At 38.7% G+C, this 21,793-nt stretch overlaps 1 protein-coding gene across 1 annotated transcript in view; it reads right to left on the minus strand.

Annotated features, from left to right (window-relative positions):
* Positions 1 to 21,793, minus strand: part of TNNI3K (TNNI3 interacting kinase) — an 88,141-nt gene that overhangs the window by 44,360 nt on the left and 21,988 nt on the right. Inside the window, exons 7-17 of the mRNA XM_075155519.1 lie at positions 20,624 to 20,762; positions 12,799 to 12,943; positions 12,603 to 12,707; positions 11,842 to 11,936; positions 11,042 to 11,191; positions 8,930 to 9,016; positions 7,630 to 7,686; positions 6,481 to 6,573; positions 6,336 to 6,393; positions 6,026 to 6,220; positions 5,568 to 5,672 (exon numbers count right to left, since the gene is read on the minus strand). Coding sequence (XP_075011620.1) covers positions 5,568 to 5,672; positions 6,026 to 6,220; positions 6,336 to 6,393; positions 6,481 to 6,573; positions 7,630 to 7,686; positions 8,930 to 9,016; positions 11,042 to 11,191; positions 11,842 to 11,936; positions 12,603 to 12,707; positions 12,799 to 12,943; positions 20,624 to 20,762 — 1,229 coding nt within the window. The remainder of the gene's footprint in view (positions 1 to 5,567; positions 5,673 to 6,025; positions 6,221 to 6,335; positions 6,394 to 6,480; positions 6,574 to 7,629; positions 7,687 to 8,929; positions 9,017 to 11,041; positions 11,192 to 11,841; positions 11,937 to 12,602; positions 12,708 to 12,798; positions 12,944 to 20,623; positions 20,763 to 21,793) is intronic.

Genomic DNA, 21,793 nt, shown 5'->3' on the forward strand with positions numbered 1-21,793 from the left:
ATTTTCTTCTCTGTTCTGTCAAGCCATATTGCAGATTTATTTAATGCATTATGTGCATTGCATTAGATTTCAGAACTCACAAAGAGCGTTACAAGCTATCTGAAAATTTAAGGTAAAAAATTTAAGGCTCCTGTGAAGCCACTGCCAAAACTTAACACAAGAGGGTCAGAATTTCACTCCTCGTCTTTCCCTTCAGTTGTCGTAAAGATTTTCATCTAGTAATTGTGCCTGTGGGCTGACTGGGACGCACGCTGAAAACACGACTTCTGCTCTCATACTAAAAAGTTTCAGAAGTTAAGCTACTCTCAGCACCACGCATCAACCGCACTGATGTCCTTATAGCAAATTATCTTTTGACCCCCACAAATATGATCTGGTAAAAGTTCTGTGAGGCAATGATATGCTTTTTGGCTCTCTAGTGAGATACGGTTTTGGGTTTTCGTTTGTGGAAAACATTACTTAAAATCCTTCAGTGCAGAACTATTTTCCTAACAGCAGCAGTGACAAGGCATAAAGCTGAACCATAAGGTCTGGATCTTTGCTGTCCTAAAAGAGTTACACAGACTGCAGCATTCAGACACGGGGCTCTTGGCTTGCGCCACGACTGAGGCAAGAGCTACAGCTTCAAAAGAAAGCATCTTCCTCTCAGCTCCACGGTTCGGTGGCTCAAAAGGAACCTGTGAAGGGATGCAGGTGCATGAAGGAGACTCAGCGAGAAAGTGGAGGATGTTTGAAGTCAGAGCCAGTGGGGTGAGGAGAAGGGAACCTTGACTGTAAGGAGGAGGACGGGTCATGGACATGGATGGTAAGCGATGGAGAAACGAGGCAAGTGCAATCATGGAAAAAAGATATGAGGTAGTGAGAAGACATTCTTCCAGCCTGTCTTTTTTGTAGGTTGCGATCCAGGTTGGTTTCTGCAGAGCAAATCATAGCGAACCACCTTATACTTTGAAAACCGGATACTCACTACTAAGGTTTGGCCTAAACAGCTTTTTTCTGTTTCCAAAAGCCTGTAGGACTGGTGGAGCCATGTCGCTGTTATCAACAGCTATTTTTTTTTTTCTTGAAAAGGAAAGGTTAATGTAGAAAAGCTCTGCCCAGTGCCAGGCTTTTCTTCACAAATTAATGTACTGAAAGTTTGTTATATCAGCAGTTTCTCTTTGCTCTTAATCCAGACCACGTCGTACAAGATGGGATAAGATCCATTTGCCAAAGGAGTAAAGGTATCTAGTTAGAAACTGTTAGCAATCGTGACTTGGGCCGAACCTGAAGAACTGAATGTCATCTCAAGACCCAGGACTTTTAAGGGATGCCTGTAAAAGCAGAAGAGGTGACAGTCAAAGGCAGAAAGGTGTTTTTTAAAGCAGTGCACAGCTATGCTGTGTGAGAGGAAAGCCCAACCACCCCCAGTTCGAATGACGTGCCTTTTGCATTAGAGGGCTGGCAGAACTAAGAGTCATGTTTTGCCGTTAGCAAAAGGAGGCATTTTCACCTAAAATCTCATGATCCAATACAGTTAGGTATTTCACCACCCTTCACTGCAATATGCACGCCCTGAGACTATTTCCGTAGCTGGAGAAGCAAGAACAGGTTTTCTCTGCGTACAGCAAGGACTCAGTGCTTCTGCTCAGGTACCACCAAAGCAACTGAATGAGTGCAACGGACCTGCACTAGATTGTAGCTCTTAGAAGTGATCCCATCAGAGATGCTTTCATCTGCAACAAATGGGCCAAACAAACCAAGAAACAGACTATGGGAAAATACTTAAAGTAAAAAAGACAAACAAAGAAAAGGAAAAGAAGTAATGAAAGAAAGTGACAAGGTGTTATTTGAAAGCACGGTGCTATGCTGAAAATTCTCAAATAGAAAATTAAAAAACTCAAAACAGATTAAACAAGTATTTGTATCCAGCCTTCCAGGACAGTAGAAGAAAGTATTTGCCCGTGTGGGAAATCCAGTCAACAAGGACAGAAACCGATGAATTAAGTGTTCAGCGTTTCATCATCTCAGCTATTAAAAAATTAGAGAATCTTCACAATGGCAAGATGTCAGGACCGAGCATACTCTGCATTGAGGAAAAATAGCGAGACTGGGAGACAGAAACTGAAGAAGCCTTTGTCGACGCTATCAAGAGCTGACTTAATTCGGGATGTACCCCCAAAGACTGGAAAGCCACAGCACAGGGCGCCAGGACCACCGCGGGCAATGAGAGGCCAGGCGTCGGCCGCCAGCCGCGGGGCGCGCTCGGAGCTGCCGGGGACCGAGAGGTGCAGCGCCTGCGGCAGCGAAGGCGGCCTGGCCAGGGGCGGCCGGCGGCGGCGGGGGGACCCCCGGGGCAGGCGGGCGCCGCAGGGCGGGGGGCAGGGGCCCGTCCGGGGAGCGCTGGCTCCCCTCGGCTCTGCGGGCCAAGGCAAGAGGAGGCAGCGTGGCCGGCCCGCTCACGCCACGGGGGCAGGACTCGCGGGGCTCGGCGCGGGGCTGGCTGCGCGTGCCGCAGCGGGCGTCGCGCGGACGTCGTCAGGAGGACGCAGGTTGTGCTTTCCCTTCTAAGATTCCCCTGAGTCCCGGACCGCTCAGAACGGGTTACTGCAAAGCTTTGCAGTCAGATCGCTTGGTAGTGAATTGTAATTAGTTCAAAATGTCTTGGAAGAGAATTTGAATTGCGCTTAAGAGTTTGACCCTCCTCATGTCTCCTGCTAATTAATGGAACTGTTTGAATAAGTGATTTTAATGGACTATTTCATTTTGCATTGACTCGGAACATTTTATGGAGCTTAACATTATTGAGTAAAAAGCGGGGAACAGACATTTCTTATCAACAAGATTTTACTTGTTCATATGAAGATGAAACATTCAATTTTTCATTTTTATTTTTGAGATTTATGTGATAAGTAGAATTATATTTTGAAAACTTGGAATTTGAATTAGAATTAAAAAATTCAAAAACCAGGAAGAATAGAAAAAATAATTTAAAATGTCAAAATGAAACATTTCAAAGGCCTCTGAAATGTGGGTTCAGGCTTTCTTAGGCTAAAAGAATTTTGATAAGTGACATGGTTTTGGAAAGTATTTAGTCACTCCAAAGTGCATTTAAAATACTCTTCGACAGACAAATTTTATGTAGTTCTGCTACAGCAAAATTGCAGAATATGGCTTATATTAATATACATAGATTAACCCTCCATATAGTCAATATGCACAGATGAACATATCATGTCAGCAATATTTTTCTGAACAGCACACATTTATCATATCCGTACAGAAACACCATATCTGCACATTCAAATAAAGTAATTGCGTATGTAATTGGCAGTGGTTAACGGTAGCCATTTTTATGTCCTTGTAGCAGTTTTAATATGAGCAGATGGATGTGCTCATACATTGGAGTAGATGAATAAAGCAAAGAGTGCTAAAATTTGCAGTCAGAGTATAAAGCAGAATTTGTGCCAATATTGCTAACTTAGAGCACATAAATCCCGGAAGACTGGCTTGAAGTGATATGGTTTGTATGGCATATGGAATATATATGGAATATATATATGGAATATGTATGGAATGACTGCATTTTTCAGACTAAAATAAAGAAATGTGCAGTTTCTTTTGCATTAGTGATCTGATTTTCTTCTTCAGTCTGCAAGGATATTTTTTCTTTCATAACCACAAATAGAGTTATTCTTTCCTTTAAAAAATGACTTCAAGAGCAGGTACTCATTTTTGGAAGTACCCTTTTGAACCCAAAGTTCTTGGGCACTGAGAGAGAATTCAAGACATTGTCATTATATAGAGACCTGGCTCTCAAGTTTGCCAGAGACAGGACCCTGAGTTCGGTGGGCTTCAGCTTGCATCTCTATGACTGGTCTTATATATACGCACACTGTGTCCGTGTTATGCTTCAAATCCCAAGAAACCTCCCGTTTATAAAGGACAAATGCTACATTTGAAGTCCTTCCCTTCACAGGTGCCTTTGGTAGAGCTGTCAGTGTAGGTACACCGGGAGCAAGAAAACAGAACTTGTCACGTGTGCAAGCCATGCTGTTCTCTTGGAGGTGCCAACAACAAGGTCCAGAAAACTGCTGCTGCCTCATGTTTTTTCAGAATTTCATACCAGAACCCTCAACTGGGTATAGTCTCACAATCAGTTTACTTCTTCGCCTAGCGAAGGGAAAAACCCAGCTCCTTTTTCCAAAAGAATGAGTGTCTTTCACAAGGAATCTTTCACTGCAGCTATCAGTGTCACTAGGAAATGAAAACTTACGGCAAGATGCAGGAAAATGTTATTTATTATATCACCACAACTCTATAGACCCGGTCACCTGAGACATAAACAAAATGAATACTTCCGTAATTTTTTTAAAAACAAGTAGTTAAGCTAGTGGAAAACGTATGTCTGACACTGAAGAAAACCCCTTTCGTAACTCACTTCATCCTACTTTTTAAGAATTCTTTCTGTAGCAGCTTTCTTGCCACAGTGCTGCTACGTATGAAGGAGCTGTTTCCAAGCAAACTACTGCAGCTAAAAAGTGCAACAGCTATTCAGCACTAACTTTCTTTGCCTGGTTGCTCTTCGTTGAATACACCTACAGGTAATTTTGGTTAGTCCCCTTCCAAAGCAGAAGTTAGTGCAGAATGGCTAGTCTGAGTGATTTCTGATGTAGACACAAAAAGATTCCGCTCAGCAGAGCCGATGTTTCCTGCTTCTAACAACGGCTGAACATCGGTGGGCCAGACGCAAGAAAATACTGTTTTTTAGCAGTTGCATCCTTTAATGACAATTACAGTGACTCATAGCGGTTTGTATAAAACCTCTGAGTTTTTTCAATCCAGTTTCATTTCCAGAAGGAAATCTGGATGACCGACTCATGCAGACCCTCTCCTGCTCCTTCGCCAGTGGCACCGTCAGCTGCCACCCGGGCTGGGACTTACCCACCAAACCTCTGCGAGTGTCACATCGGCACTTACTCTAAGCTAGATGGCTGCTCCCCTCCCCGTAACAAGCACAAGCTCATCCAAGTTCCTCCCTTTTCAAGACAGGCACCTAAAACAAGCGGCAGGGATTCCCTTCTGGAAGTCTTTTCGCATTTCTGCGTCGACCTTAGGGGGACTACTGACTAGTTTAAAATTAGGCACTTAATTCCTAGAGGGGCAAAAGCAGGTGAAATGTATTAATTAATGTTTTGGATTAAAAAAATTATACTGGGGAAATATACTACGTCGCATAAATTGTAAAAAGGCTATCCCACAGGACCAATGCATGCAAATAGGGTATAAATATTTTGTACATTTCCGATGAGAAATTCACTGTCCGTGAAATTATTATAAGCATGAAGTTGAGTACCCTCTGTCAAGTCATTCAACTAAAATGTATTAAAGCCTCCAGTGAATGTAAAACATCGTGCCCCAATTCCCCAGTCCAGCTGATGCAAGCAGACCTTCTTCCGAGCTCCACCAGTGTTAATGAGATCCCGCACAGTTACAAGCGTCTGCAAATACAGATGAGACTGCAGACCATCGCTGTTGCTTTGAGGCTTCATATTCCCTGAATTTTTAGGATAAAGAAAGAAACTTACCTGTTCAAATCACGATGTATGATTGGCTGTGTAAGATTGTGGAGGTACTCCATGCCTTTGGCAACATCTACGGCAATGATTAATTTAGACTGCAGATCAAGAGTTCTATATTTTGAAAAAAAAAAAAAATTACTTAAAGTTAATAAACAGACTAGAATTATCTGTAAATTATTTTTATCTGTAAATCATGAAACCTTTAAAATTGTTTTAAATACAAAATAATGTTATATAATATGTAATGTAAATGTATATGATGTAAAATAATGACTAAATAACAATTTTGTCATTACTTACTAATTTCCCTTGTACACCCAATCATCTGAGTCAAAGCTAAAATTTGTGAAGTGTGTTCCTTTCTCTATTGTTTTATACTGAAACGAATAACGTTTACATCAGCATAGGTTTACTAGTCTTCTGAATTCTGTACCACAAGCCCAAGCAGAGAATGAGCGGAATACCTCTTCTGTTCGTGAAGCAGGGAGAAGAGCGATCCTCCAGAAATATACTGAGTGACTATAGCAAACTGACTTGGATCGTCTAAGCAAGCTCCCACAAACTGGATGACACAGGGATGGTTCAGTCGGCAGAGAATGGAAACTTCACGGCAGAACATGTCCACATCAGATTTGGAACAGTAGGTATTGGCTCGATAGCTTAGAATTTACACGAGAGAAAACAGTAAGGCAAAAATATACTAAAATATGTTTTTTTTTAATACTTCAAACTAGGTCATTAACCAAACAAGACAGAAAAGTCTGACAAACTTACCGTTTGATTGCAACAATTTTATTTCTGCATCGTCCCTTATATACTTTTCCAAAAGACCCTAAAATGGTTTAAAATAAATAAGCACAATTATTATGTTCTTAGGAACATCAGGCATTTAAAACGGATGCATTCTTATTTCTGGTACCTGAGCCGATAATCTCATGGAACTCTATTTCAGAGAGCTGAAGGTGGAAATGTGATGGCAAACCAGCACGGAGGAGAAGAACATCTGCCTTTTCTGCAAAAGAAAACACTTATCCTATTTGTAAAATGCGGGGCCATGGGGAAGGACAGAATATAAGCATTTAACTTCACAAAACCGTTGCACAGTAAAAGCCGATTTTCCTCCTGTAAATTGGTTGACTGGTAATCCTATTCCCTTTTCTTTCAAGTAACCCCAGTAAACCCCAATAACAGACAAATACTTGCAATGCTACAGTGGCCTTGGGCTTTCTCGGCTTTAAAATCTTATCAGTGATGAACACTGTCCCATAAGCATATTCTGCCTGTATCATGTCATGGCTGCGTAAAATTCTTTATACGGAAAATTAGTTCCTTTTTTTCTGTATAGCTAGTGCTCATTACTGATGCAGGGGATGTTATTCCAGATCTGACTGACTCTTTAGTGACATGCAGAATCTAAATTTTGCAACTTAATTTAGTTAGCAGACTTGTCTACCTTGTTGATCTTTTTAGTTTATTACTATAAAATTTATCAGAATATTTCTAAATGGAATATTTCAATGCTGCTATGTAAAGGATGTAAGGATTTGATTATATCTATCTATATATAGAGCGAATATTTGAAATGGAAAATTGAAAGCAGCATGAAAAATTAAATAATTTGAAGTACAAATATTCATCTGAATGTTTTATCTATATGTGTTTCAGATTAACACAGATTATTTTTTGACAGAATTTTTCTTGTAAAGATAATCCAGGCATTTTACAGTGGAATTCAATATGATATTTGCATTCATGGTATGTGTCTATTTCATTAGTACTAATTCACAATCACATCCTTTTCTCCAAAGAAATAAAAATGAATATATTTTTTTAAAGTAAATGAAAATAAGATAAATACAGGAATTATCATGATGCTGAGCAACAAAGATAGGTATCTTGTTTTCTAAAATTATCCTAGGGAAATATAGCTGCTGTTTATGCACATCATTACATTTCTGAACAGCAAAAATTCCAGGAATAATGAATCTTGCTTAGTACATTTAGGCTGGCAAACACCTTGGGTAAAAAGACAATAAAAGTTCAAGTTTTCCCTTGCCATGGAGAATACCTTTAGTCATGCTTTTAATCTTTCCTAGAGGGGATGGAACTGACACATAGGAACCATCTGAAATAAAAAAACAGAATGAATTTTATGGAATTCAAAGACAGTATAAACATCTGTACTGATAAATGAATGAGGCAATGATTGCTTAAAGAATGAAAAATGAAGGGGTGAAAATACACATAAGCACACAAACACATAGGGTTGTGACGTTACATTGCTGCGTTCTTGAGAGTAATTTGTATATAGCTTCGCTAAACGCTGTAGAACGATACTGACTTTCGCTGGTGTTAAAGGCCAGTAGCCCTTTATATCAGCTAGATTCTGAAAAGGAACTCAGATCAGATTCACAAATGCTGTCAACTGGGCTGCAAGCATATCGCACTGTTCAGTTCGCTGACTAGGTTTTCCAAAAGACTCGGCTTTCTCCATGTACCAAAAATTTCGTCTCTTGTTTTTCTGCTTAAGTGGGAGCTGAGTTCTTTTAACAATCAGCATTAAAAAATCTGTCTGGGTGTGTTATTTGCTTTCCAAAATAAATTTCCAATACATGCATAAACTTAGACCCCTAAAGATTTACGTACACCTGAGATATACTAAACCTAAACCTGGAACAGGTCAAACTACTCTGCAGAGCTGGAAACGTAGGAAGCAGATCGATCCTGCCGCTGACTGTAGGGTTGCTCCTCCTTCCACGCAGGAGGAGTCGATGACCTGGGCAAGCACAACCTGTAACACGTTCACCTTCTCTGTGGTCAGCCTCCTCAGCACACTGCAAAATGTCCTGTCTATCAACGGCGGCGTTAACGTTCTTCTTGCCACTTGTCATTTGGTTGCCAGGACGAATGAGTATTTTTGTAGCAAAAAAGGTATTAATTTTTCGCAAGGGGGAATTAGATATCCAAAGGTGTTAAAAAATATGAAGGGGGCTGGGCATAGAAATATACCGAATGTCAGTAATCAAAGAAACATCAGAGTTAAACACACTAAGAGACTGGCTCAACAAGGTATTAAGGATGCAAAAAGGCATGAGTAATGATTACTAGGGACTGATCCTCATCTCACAGCTTTTAGCTTTTCTTTCTAGTGAGTAATACAAAGTGACAACTCTATTTTAAGATAAAAGAAGAATTTTGACATAAATAGAAGGTACTTGGAAAATGGGGATTCTCATGACATTAATTTTCTTTGTGCCAGACAGAATTGATCCAGAGCTCCCTGACACCCGTGGAACATTCCCAGAGACGTCAGCGGTCTTTGGATCAGACCCTTCAGTTAGAGAATAAAGTGATTTCTCAGACAATACCTCCTCCAGGTTGTGAGTATTCATTACAGGGTGAGTCATCCTGAGGTCTCTTATAATGCTTCAGAAGGGTCACAATGGCGTCGTGACCTAAGAAAGAACGAGGAAATATAAGGATTTGCAGGTAAATGCAATAGTCTTTTTTTTTTTTAATTGATTTATACAATATTAGGGGATTTTTAAATAAAAGTACAATGTGCCTATAAAACCTGTAAACAAAGATACAGCAGTGCTAATCTGAAACATACTGTGATTCTTAACTACAGAAATATAGGAAAATACCTGCCAAAAAAACCAAGCATGTTATTTTCATGAGCCCACCTAATCCCAAGATGCGATATATGACAATAGAAAAAACCCTGCTACAGAAATCCTAAAAGGGAAGTTGACCACAGTCTTTAATAGGCCTTACAAGGACAACCAGTGCCTGAAAATATTTCAGCTCTGGTGTCCTAAACTGGACAAAATTTGAACACTAGATTACTGTAGACAGTTGCTATACTCACCATTCTCCTTTGCAAGGAACCAGAAGAGAGCGGAGTATGCACAGCATGCTAACTCTCTCAGATGTTTGATGCACAAAGTTCTGATTGGCAACATTCAATATTCTTTTCTAAACCTTTCAAAGATGAGTCATTTCATACAGAGTATTTTGCCAATGTGAGGTTTTTGAAAGGCCTTTGAAAGCCATAGTTTTACTATTTTACAGACATTCTCATAATAAATGGCACTGCAGTGCTTTTGGAGGAGGGGAGAATGTCCCAGAATCCTCCAACTTTAACTTATATTTTCCCCCATCCCCTAGAAAACATATGGGAAAGAAGAGCGTTTTCCACTTCTTGCTTTGTGCTCACTGTAAATGGCTGGGCTCGGCACTGCTTATTCGTGCACCCCGGCCGATAGGAAATGTTCCTCTTTGCTGCTTACAAAGCTGAGAGCAGGCAAGAAGAGGAGGAAAAGATACGCATCCGTACTGAGGTCACGATGCTTGGATCACGTACCAAATACTACTTATCATTGCCTGCTCCTTCAGTTGCAAAGTTTGTTGGCATTTCTTTACGGATATTTTTCACTAATACCCTAATGAGTACAAACTTTTTGGCTTATAATAAGCCAGGGAAAGACCAGTAAGCCCAAAACTTACGGAAGGGTTGTTTGCTAGATCTTTGCTAGATTGTTTGCAAAAAACTTACAACTCCAACTCTTAAGGGTGCTAGAGGAAGCAGACGAGGCAGAGGCTCTTCTGCTGACTCTCACCCTGTTAGCAGAAGCTACCTTCTACAGGAAAGAAGTGCTGCTGGCTCACTAGGCTGCCAGGGACAAGAGCTCACGCCAAAGAATGTCAGCATAATGGAACAATTCTCTAAAACATAGGAATTTAAATCAAGGACAGGTTTTTACAGATAGCAGCTTTCTGGACATCCAAACTTAGATGATGCTTGAACTAAATGTTTGAAGTGTTACCGCTTAAATTAACAGAAATGGTAACCCAAAGAAGGTGGTCGCTTCTTTACCCAAGCAATGAAGAGACTGCTTAAATAGCCTTCCACAGTCCATAGGGATGGAACGGCAATGCCAGGAAGAATAAACTGAAGGGCATCCCACATAAGTACATGGCTCTCAAACACCGATGAAATCCATAAATGCATGTGAACATCAAAAACATTTTCAGGAAGAAACAAAGCTTTTTATTTGTGGGGAGCCATATAGGACAGTATAACAGGAACCATGGAAAATGCCTTGCTTTGATATGTATTTGCAAGAATTTAAGATTACTGACTCTGATTCATTGCTCCTTGTAATGCCTCCTTCAGTAATAAAAGTAAAACTCCTCAGGCACATACCAGAGGGAGAAATAGCTTTTTGTGAACAGGCTGTATGTTTTCTATTTTAGCAGTCCATAAATACTCCTGTCCTTGAGTTTGTGTTGAATTAAACTGATGTTTAACAGAGTATCTGAGAAGATAAAGGGCTGTTTCTTATAACCCTTCGTGCCAGGAACTGAAAAGCAGATGGTGAGAGCTCTTAGTCTACAGGGACTGAGGGGTTATTTTGTTCTCTGCCTCCTGTACTGTTCTTATGGATTTTGTGGCAGAAACTAGAAAACTGAAATACCTTTCTCATAAGCCCACATCAAACAGGTTTGCTCATCCTTTTCTCCACTGGACCTGCTGGGATCACAAGCTACCAGATTCATATCAGCTCCATTATCCAGTAAAAACTGTACAAGTCGAATATGACCGTGGTAGCAAGCACAGTGTAATCCTAGAACATCAGAGAAGCATGGTAAACGCAACTGTCAGAACATCATGATAGGACTTGCAGCAACAACTATAAAGCACAAATTGATTTCCTCGATAAAGGAATATATTATCAAAAAAAACCCTGAGGCAGTAAGTGAAAATAAAATATTAACGCTGCAAGAACCAATCTGTTGCCTGCTACACTACAGGTCAGCATTTACTCTACCACCTGCAAACCACATTTAACAAATTTGTACGTGAGGAAAAGCAAGTAGAGACAATGAAGGCTCTTTTTTTCCTTGCCTGTAGTAGGGACATGGAGGTGTGCAGCCCTTCAGACACTATATCCTATATGCCCAGACCCTAGCAGAATAATACCGGGCCCAATTCTTAAAACTGCTTAGAAGCCTAACTATTGGAGAATCAGTTTACATCAGGTTTTGTTACTCATATACAAGCTAACGAGCCTAACACATCCTCACTGAACTCTTATCACTTCTATGCCTGCCTGCAAACATATTTCAAAAAAGTTGAGATCTGTCTGAAAGGTAATCGGATGCTGATCATTGAATTATCATGGGAATTACCCTGGAAATCCTGATTGTGTATATGGCTTCCAAATTTTTCGGTGCTGGTATATGCACTCATGCACAAGAAGGATGATGATGTTACCTGTATGTCCATCTCTTCCCTGGTGATTGATGCTTACAACATTCTGGTCAAGAAGAAATTTTACAAGTTCTATGTTCTTTCCATAGGTGCAAGCACTGTAAAAATAAAGGGAAAAGTGAATGCTATAGACCATAAAAGGACAAATACTTTGGGTAGCCAAAAATTTAAGAAGAGTTACACAGAGATAAAAACGCGGTAACAGAATAAAAGATCTTCAGAAATGTGCAAATGCATGATTAATCCACCAAAGCATGTTCATTTCTGCCATTTCACAAATATTCTAATTATTCTTGCATAAATTAATTTTGCACAGCTATGCAAAATTGATACAGTCTGTTTTGCAAAGTGCCTCTTAAACAACACTTTACAGACTTACAGCATCATGACCAAACTGTGTTCTGCCACCTAATTTCTAATTGAGAATATCTAGACTCCAGCAGGTTTCTAGGCAGAACAGGCTCTAAACTTAGCTTCCAAACTGGACGGAAGGAGAAACCGTTATCCATACAGATGTGGACGAACCTGATGCCTTTCCTACCTTTCTCTCTCTTGCTTGCTCTCTCTCTCCCCATTCACTATCTGGTTCTACCTCTTACTTCATGTCCTCTCCTGTATCTCAAGATACAAACTTAACATCCATGTCGAGCTCGCTGCTTGCTTTGTTCCTCATCCGGCTGTTGGCGAGACGTTTGTTATTTCGGGTGTTGTATTGCATGCCTGTTAAGTGGAATTCTATTGATAACGGTGTTTAAACATCTCACCTGTGGAAAGCCGTTTCACTGAATATATTTTCTTTAGTGAGACTTTCTGTTCCTGAGAGCTGAATTATTTCCTTGACAACTTCAAACTTTCCATTGTAACACGCACTGAAGATGAAGTCAGTAAAGAGTTGTTAACAACACCAGCTTTCTAATTATATTCAAACTATGTAAAAGAGAGCTTCTCCGCGTGACTCACAGGTGTAAAGGTGTGTCTCCATAGATATTCACCACATGGGGTTGAACTTCGAAGCCGCTCTGGAGTAAGAACTTCACAATTTCATGGTGTCCAAATCGACAGCAGAAATGCAGAGGAACATGATCTTCATTGTCCTGAGCATTCACTGCCATTTGACCCAGAAAGAGACCAAAGAAAGTATTTTATAATTAACATAGCTTGGTTTGGATGTTTAGTAATGCTTTACGTGTTGTGCATATATGTTATGAAACCTCCTGTTAAAATATTTATGGTCCTATTTCTTTAAAATTGAAATTTCTGTGAACTTTCATATATCAAAACTACATTACTCAGTGTCATCTGTAGTACACTATCAAGACGATTTTTTGGACTTCGGGTATAATTGCTTTCTTCCAGTAGCAGATGTATTCAATAGTTTGATGTAGTTTTCCATGAATGAATCACAAGTTATAAATGACCCTTAGAAAGAGCAATTGCTGTCAGTATATTACAATGTGAAGCAAAAGTAAGATAGGTAGTTACTATATGTAAGAAAGCAATCCACCAAGTTATTCCAAACGCATGGAAGAATAGTTATTAATTACAAATACTAGGAAGAAACATACTTCATTGTTGTTCTTAGGAAAGGAAAATCCAGTTGGTTTTAAGGTTTATGTTAGCTTCCTTGAGTAGCAGGATCAAGGATTCTTGATATAGTTATACAGTGACAAAAAAGAAATTTTAAAAAAATAAGTGAGATGCAATAAAGATATATTTTTCATAGTCACTATTAAAATATAAATACATAAAAGGCAAGAAAGGAAGAGGAGAATTCATTCAAACGTCTGGATTACCAATGTTTTCATTTTGCTCAATGTCTCTTTTCACCTGCAAGGATGATTATGTATGCGCTTCACATATTTAAGAGGATGGGGGTATTCTTTGACAGAACATGAAACTGTATACAAGAATGGGCAAAATTGGAGACATAGGATATTATTGTTGGGTGGGAATGGTATTTGTCTCTGTTGGTTCAATATAATTTCGCATGGGAAACAACAGTGTGTGTTACAAAGGTCTTGTTCTGTTTAAGAGATTTGCCCTTCCAGTGCTTTACGTCATAAAATCAAGCATTTTGTATGTTGCACACAACTTGTAAAAATATATCCAATGAAAGTATTTTTTTCTAAATTTCTGAAGACCAATTCTTGTATCCTTCTACCTGCAAAAACAGTTGTTTTAATCTTATAAAACAGTATAAGATTAAAAGCAAAAGAAAACTGAAACTCATTCATTCTAAATACCTCTCAAATAAGCATGAAGGATTTGAATTTGATGTGATTTCTTAAACTCCTGGCTAGCTCATATTCTCAGACATTTTGGGCGAAATTGTAGGGTTGTTGTAGGATAGACAATATTGGCAAGCAATGAGGGAATTTTAAAAAATTCATTGATTCAATTGTCTTTCTTGAAGATTTGGGTCCCAGTTCAGCAAAGCACTTGGAAACCTATCAGTAAGTGATCTGTTAGATCAAAATGTTGTTTCAGCTAGCATGCAGAAACAGATTCACATTTCTGAAACCATCTCATTTTGACTATTGTTTTAGTATAGAAACACTAATACTACACACTTTTTATCATGAACTTCTATTTAAAAATGATTCTGTAATAGAACAACATAAACCCAACAATTCTTGAGAATAGTTATTATCAAGTGAACAGCGTGAAGCTATGGCCACATGTGTACTAATAACATCAGTATGACTGGGAACATTCCTGGCCTTGAGGCCAAGATCACAGAACTGCTGGTGTCTACCGATAGTACCAGTCTGTTTTAGGGGCAGTTGCATGCAACCTGTCAACTCGGAGCCGTCCCTGGAAGATCCTTGGGCTACAGGCGGGAATTGTTTGAGACTGCCAGTTATCCTGGGCCACATCCATGCCAGGGAGCCTTCTCTCTGTTTACAGGATAGACAGGTGCATTCCAGCACCTGGGAACCTTCTTAGGCACGCCTGAAATGGGTACGGATATACCTTATAGGTCTCTTTCTTTATCTATCTAGTGGGAAGCACGGAAGCGATCGGACAAGGCTCTAGGCAGGGTTCGCCATTGGTGCAGAGGCATACAAATACTGTTTTCATTATCCAAAAAAGATCTTTATTCAGTTTTAAAAGAGAGCATGTATCTCTGTGATTCTTAGTGTATTTCTTTCTATGTTTAAAGATGGAACAACCATAACTGGTTGATACCATAACTGATAGAATTGACAAATCCAGCCTACTTTGTACATTTAGTCTCAATTCAGTCTAGCACCTAGATTTTTGAGGCAGTTTAGAAGAAATTAATAGACTGCTAAGGAATAATCTGTCCATTAGAGGTGTCCAAACTTGTACTATGCAGGCTTTTAAGCACAACTTTGACAAACATCTCTCAGGAACAATTCTTTCCTATAGCTGAACCTCCTTGGGACAAAGGGTAAACCACACACATTCTGAGGTTCTGTCTTCTTTTGCTTTTTTGTGAGTATAAGGAACGATGAAAATTAAAATAAACCCCTGTTTTAAAACCTTCCTGAAGTAATGCTGAAAGCTCACAGAAATATACAGTCCTTTAAAATGAGCTGAACTTCTAACTTCACTAATGTCTAGTGACAGATAGTTCCAAAGATGAATTATGTTACAGGTCAAAAAAAAGAAAAAGAATTCCTGTAAATTATATTAAGCTTGTGGCCTACAAATTTCATTAACTGCCCCCACTAACCTTCCTAGCAGTCTTATATTAAAAGGAGTAAAGAGAAATAAACTGTTTTATTTCTCTATTCTAAAATAATTCTTCACTTTATAGATTCATGCGACACGTTAGCCTTTATTTTTTCTTATGATGTGGTACCAGGCAAAGATTCATTCTGAAGTGCAATAAATAAGAGGGGAATAAATGTCAAAGTTTTATAATAATAAATGTCAGCATTTCAGAATATGTACCCACAGAATGGCCTGAAGGACATCAGGGGTCTCAGGACCATGAGCTTCTACAACACAACAAGGTGTAAGACGGAGCAAGGGAGGAAACGTATATCTTCTCCTTTGTTTGTGCAGTTGGAAATGATGTCAAATACTTGCAAGACATTTCCTTTGCCTCTGGAAGGATATATAACTACAACATGGGATGATGTTTTTTTTTTAATTGATAGCTTTTTGATTTCTAAATTAAACACGACAGGTAAACTGGAATATTGTCTTAAAAAGGTGGAGAATTTCAGAGTCAAACCAAAACAAAACCAGTCAAAAACACTTTAGAAGAGAGTTATGGCAAAAAAGTACATCACATTTATTCAGGAATTACTAAAGAAGAGTACAGAAGAATTCTTCAAATTGAGATTTTGAAGTATTTTTCTATTAAATCGAGGATAGATAGTACAACTGTCATGGCAGTCAGAGAATAAAAATTCAGGTTGCCTTACAAGTAGACAGTAAAAATGGGCAAATGCTAAGTTCTTGTCTGGAACAAAATAGAGTACTGTAGAAATTGTTCTTAGGACTGAGACATTGCGTAGCTAGAAATTAACAGGTGAAACCATTTCAGTAAGTAAAAGGATGGAAAAAAGACAGTGCAAGTCTGTTTTAAAAAAATAAGGGAAATTTCCCAAGTCTCGGTGAGTGATATCTGTTTAATATTCAGAGAAGCATGACTGAATGTGCCTGGATTTTTAATATCAAACTCTGGTTTTAAATTTAAAATTGATTGTATTTGGCAGAAATGAAAATGATTTTCAAAGATACTTGAAAAAAGAGGAGCTGCAAGGCAGCTGAAAGCAGTCCTGAAAGCAGACAAGTTTTATTAAAAGACCACAGAAGTTATAAAGACAAAGAATATATTTTATATCACATGGTCCCTAAAAGAAATCTCCAGGACCACCAGTTTGAAGAATAATAAAAAATAGCATTTAGCTTATGTGAAGCAAAAGAAATGCGTATTTCCTGGCCTCCAGCTAGTTCTCCAAGTTTGTAGATATTCTGTTTCTTAGCTACCCCATCAGGCTATAAAACACGTTTTAAAATATGATTTTTTTCTTTCATTTTGGAAGGAACAGTTTTTGAAGTCATGCAAACTTCTACATTAGAAGTCCTACTTCTACATTCAAGCACTGGAGAAGCAATTATTTCTAGGTCCTCCCTGATTTCAAAGAAATTCTAAATTACCATTAATTTTTTTAAAAAAACCCACTCTTCATTTGCCCATTCCTTTTTCTGCTGGAGTTGGGACACCAGCAGAAATGTGGCCAGCTGATAACACAACAACAGGCAAAACCCACAGCTCTTTATTTTTAATAATCAAGGTTATCTTCCTTCATGTAAGTGGCAGATGAGACTGAGGAACAACAAATAATTAGATGACGTGGACTTTGGTTCTGAAGTCAGCCCTCCTGGGGCACAAGCAGGTACCCTTCTGATTACCTAAAGGGCTCAGCAGCTCGACAAGACACTTCTGAAGGTCAAGACCATACCCAGCCCACTGCTAAAACCAGCCGGTCATTAGGATCTAACATGTGTAGCTGAATATTCGTTCTTAGAAACTATATAAAGTTGGGTGTGGATGTGAGTATAGTGAAGCCACCAGAAAAGCAAGAAGGAGACAGAAGTTCAGCCCGATGAAATGAGGAAAGAGCATGGCTGTTTAGGAATATTGATGGTTTCTCATTGTAATGAACTTCCCCTTCTCTTCATTTTGTTTATTACAATTACCGTAGAAAAAATCTACCAGATTACCAGAATAAATCAAACATTATGAAGTGATACTTTGACCCCAATTATTGCTACATTCTACCATTTGGATATTCTAAAATATAAAACTGAATTTCCTGACAGAATAAATAATGCAAGTTGGTAGAAATTATATTGACTCAGTAATGCAAAAAAATCTCCAGGAGTTTGGAAGGAGTGAAAAAAGAAAGAAGGAAATAGAAGTTGTTAAAAATAAAAACAGAAATTCCATACTAAATCAGTTTGAAAAAATCTCAAGATTGTTAAGGCACTTTAAGTGATAGTAGCTTGTAATGGCATGCTGGTTTTTGAGATATATTAATGATCTCAAAATGAATTTGGAGCTTAAAGGAATCCAATCAATACCTCAAGAAATGTGCTTGCAAGACCTTATGTGATTTCTGAAAATACACAGATTTCTGCAAATACACAAAATTACTTAGTACTTCCCTACAGTGTTTATGTTAAAACAAATTATGCGATTAGCATCTGGAGAACCAACTGTACTTGTTACATATTGGTTTTATATACACGCATATGTAAAATATGAACATTTGTGATGATATATACATGGGTAGTACATTTTTTTAATGTTTTTCTTACATATTGTGGTTGGGTTGAAGAACAACTTTGGCTATTGTTAGACTGCAAATGTTGCTATATTTCAGCAGTATTCTGACCTTTTCAGTCTGATTCAGTGGTCACTGTTTTTCTTCAGTTGCCATGGCCCCAGAGCTGATCAACGAGTGAGTCAAGTTATGTTAAAAGAAATAGTTCAAGTTTATGACACCAATTACTGGTCTGCACAGAATACTGCCAAAATTTCTTCAGGTTATTTCACCAATTACTTTCATTCCTAGGCATTTAAGCGTTGTTCCTCTGCTGCTATATTTATACCAAGTTTCAAAGTGTGCTACTTTGTGAGTGAAAGATTTCCCGCTTCCAGTCTCCTTTTTCTTTTTCCAATGCTGAAGATTTTAAAGAAAAGAATCTGAAACGCTGTCCCAGATTCTTTTCCTTTTGGAATAAACTATCTAACTGGTAGTGAACCTCCCACTGCTTTGTTATGGTGAGTGAACATCTCTTCTTTTCCCCCTCTTTATTATAATTATATCAGCTCAGTGCACACACATCAAGGCTGAAACATCAAGAGCTCACTATTGAAAAAAGTACTTACAAATCTGAGTCATGCTGTTTCCCTCCACACTTTTTTTACTGCGCGAGTAAGATGTGTGTACTGTAGGCAAGACTCTAAGAGAATGGTAAATTTATACTGTAAAATCTAGCATAGAAGGGGAAACTGGGGAGAAACACCGTCTTCGTGCCACTAGCAGGGTAGGAACAGGGGTACGTGAATGCTGCTGCTTTTGGCACTACTGGGCATACTGAGCAAGGAAGAAGCCTCGTGGGCTCTTGTCCCTGCTTTACCAATTGTTGAGGAATGAGAGCGCCTTACAGAGTCAGCACCAAAGACTGTAGGCTTGAGAACACAGAACTTGCGCAAAATGACCACTCGACTGTCCTCTCCTGAAGTCAGTGGGGTATTGGGCCAGGTGAGATTAGGAAAGAACTGAGCCTGGCAATTGAGCATGCTTTTCAAATGTGCCTATACAGCATCCCTTTTTAACCTTCCCCTCTTATGCTCTATTGTTTTTAATTCATGAATAGTTGTGCACAGACTGGAGCCAGACATCAAACTGGATGCTCGATTGAGAAGCAGCAACTGAAGAATTTTGACAACTTCTTGTTCTTTGTATAACATGCAGGATTCTTGCAACAAATGCTTTTTTGTTTGTTTGTTTGTTTGTTTCTTGTTTTTCCAGTTCTGCTTTTCCAGCAACAGATTGTGATATCCCTAGGCAAAATCCTAACCCCATTGAAATTAATGGAAATTTTGCCATAGACTTCAAGGGGACCAAGATTTTACCTTGTATATTGTGGATATAAGTTAACAAGAGTAATGATGTAGTCCAAAGATGTATTAAAAAGCAGTACTTTTGCAAGTAATGTACTGTTCCTTTTCAAAAAAACTTTTCTTTCTCTGGTTCTGAGGATAAGAAATTAATTTCCAAATAATTTTAATGTTGTTTAGTAGGTAAGAACCTCTGCAATAATATTCATAATATGCATAAAATTTGACCTCTAAGTTTTAGCATTTATAAGACTTTGTAGGATGTGGCCACAAGCGTGTATGCACATGCCTACGATGCAAGTATCACAGCAATGGAAAAGTAAGGCTGGAGTGTGGTATGTTTTGTGCCTTCTACATTGCTGAAACAGGATAAGGAGAGGGAACAAAAGAGCAAGCATAAGAATTCAGAAGTACTATTAGTTGTACGCTAATATTAATTACAATGAAAATATTTTAAATTGTGGCACATGCAAAATATACAGCACTGGACTCTAATGTCATAGTCTTACTGGCATCGGTGTGAGATCACCTGTAAAAAGAACGCACTGACTTTCACATAATACCAAAAGCATGCTAATAGACTTTTGTATCAGTCCAACCCATTATGTCTCTCACACACACACTTTCTCTTACAGAAAACGTGCCACAATGAAGCATATGAAGCTTGTGTAGCATAATACAGCATGTGTTAAAAAGATTCCATTTTCTGTGGAATTGTTTGTGAACCATTTGCAATTTCTCATCTGAATTATTTTAAATTACTTGCGGTACAATTTTGACTTAAAATCCTTCATCTGTATCTCATTCACCAGGAGCTCACTTTGCATTGAAGTAATTTTGATTGGAGATACATACCACACGGCCACGTGTTCTCTGATTGGATGAGTGTCTCAATAGTAAGCTGCCTCTGCATATTAATCTTGATTTTGTTTTCTGCTGCTGTTTGTCACCTCTAACTTATTAATGGAAACAGAATGCATGTGAGATGGCAAACCAAGCATAGTTAAGAAGTGAAGAAAATTCTCCAACTGCTATTTTTTTGTTTCAGTTGCCCAAAAATGATACACAAACACACAGAGACCACGTGTTAGGAAGCTAAATTCAAGATTAAAGGCCTGGCTCTGTCTATAAAATACAATGTTAAAGTTGGTTTTTTAAAATATCTTTTCTTACCATCAGCTTTGCTCCCTTCTTCCATCAAGAGCTTTGTAATATTGAGAAAGCCTTTGGCAGAAGCCAAATGGAGAGGCCTGTCTCCAACTTCACCACTTGCATTCACGTCAGCTCCAAACTTTAGTAAGAGGTGGGTTACCTAAATATTTCATCAAGGCTAATTAAAATATCACATGAAAATAAATATTTTGACAAAATCAGGTAGAATATTGCATTGGGTAATACTGTAAGTGGGCATCTCTTTAAAGTTTAAACATGGAGAGGAGATTCAATAGAAAACTCATTTTTAAGTTACACATCTATAAAAATACTAAAATTCTCAAAGGCAAGTGCTCATTCGTTCTCTAAAATGTTATGTATGGTAAAGGGCTAGACACAAGACACATGTACTTGTTTAACTGACCAGCCAGCATAATAAAGCAGGTGCCCTCAAAGTCCACAAATGTCAGGGCCTTAGCTTCCATTCTGGCCAGCGTCTCTTATCACAAGAGCACCATATGAGCTTTTAGCATAATTTCACAAGACTGTGACTATTTGTTCAGAAGCGGCTTATGGCAAATAAGCAAACTAATCTCAGCCCAACGTGCACGGAGTTTCTTGATGTTACTGGACGATGAGGCGCATATATATATGAAAAGAAGGATCTCAGGAAGACATCCATGGTTCACAGCCTTGCTGTCACTCAGCCACAGGAGCAGAGCATTTTCAATCGTCTGTGCACCTGGACTCTGTTCTTTCAAAAGCTTTTCCTACAACAATTCCTCAATGTACTCGAAGTAACACGCCGCTGAAATGAAAAATGCACTCTACCTAGAGGTCATCCTTTGAAACTTGAAAATATCCCAAAATACATGCTTTTAGCCAAAGAAAGGTATAGGGAATGTCTTGCATAAGCCAAAATAGACCCATTATTACATTTCACATAAAAGGGCTATTCAGGGCAAATGACTGGACTGCTAGATTAACCGTTTGTCAATTATACTTTAGTAAAAGAAAGAGAATTGGGAGGTTAAATGCCAGCTTTGGTCAGAACTTCAGATTTTGATTCAATAAGTCTGCAATCTGTGTGAATGAAGCAAGCACACCTGGACTTGTCACGTGCACAGTACCTCGTGGAAAATCCTGCTCTCTAAGTGATCACTTTTTCTGTTAACTTAAAAGAGGCCACAA

Source organism: Calonectris borealis, chromosome 8 (assembly GCF_964195595.1).
Source record: "Calonectris borealis chromosome 8, bCalBor7.hap1.2, whole genome shotgun sequence".
NCBI classification, from domain to species: Eukaryota; Metazoa; Chordata; class Aves; order Procellariiformes; family Procellariidae; genus Calonectris; species Calonectris borealis.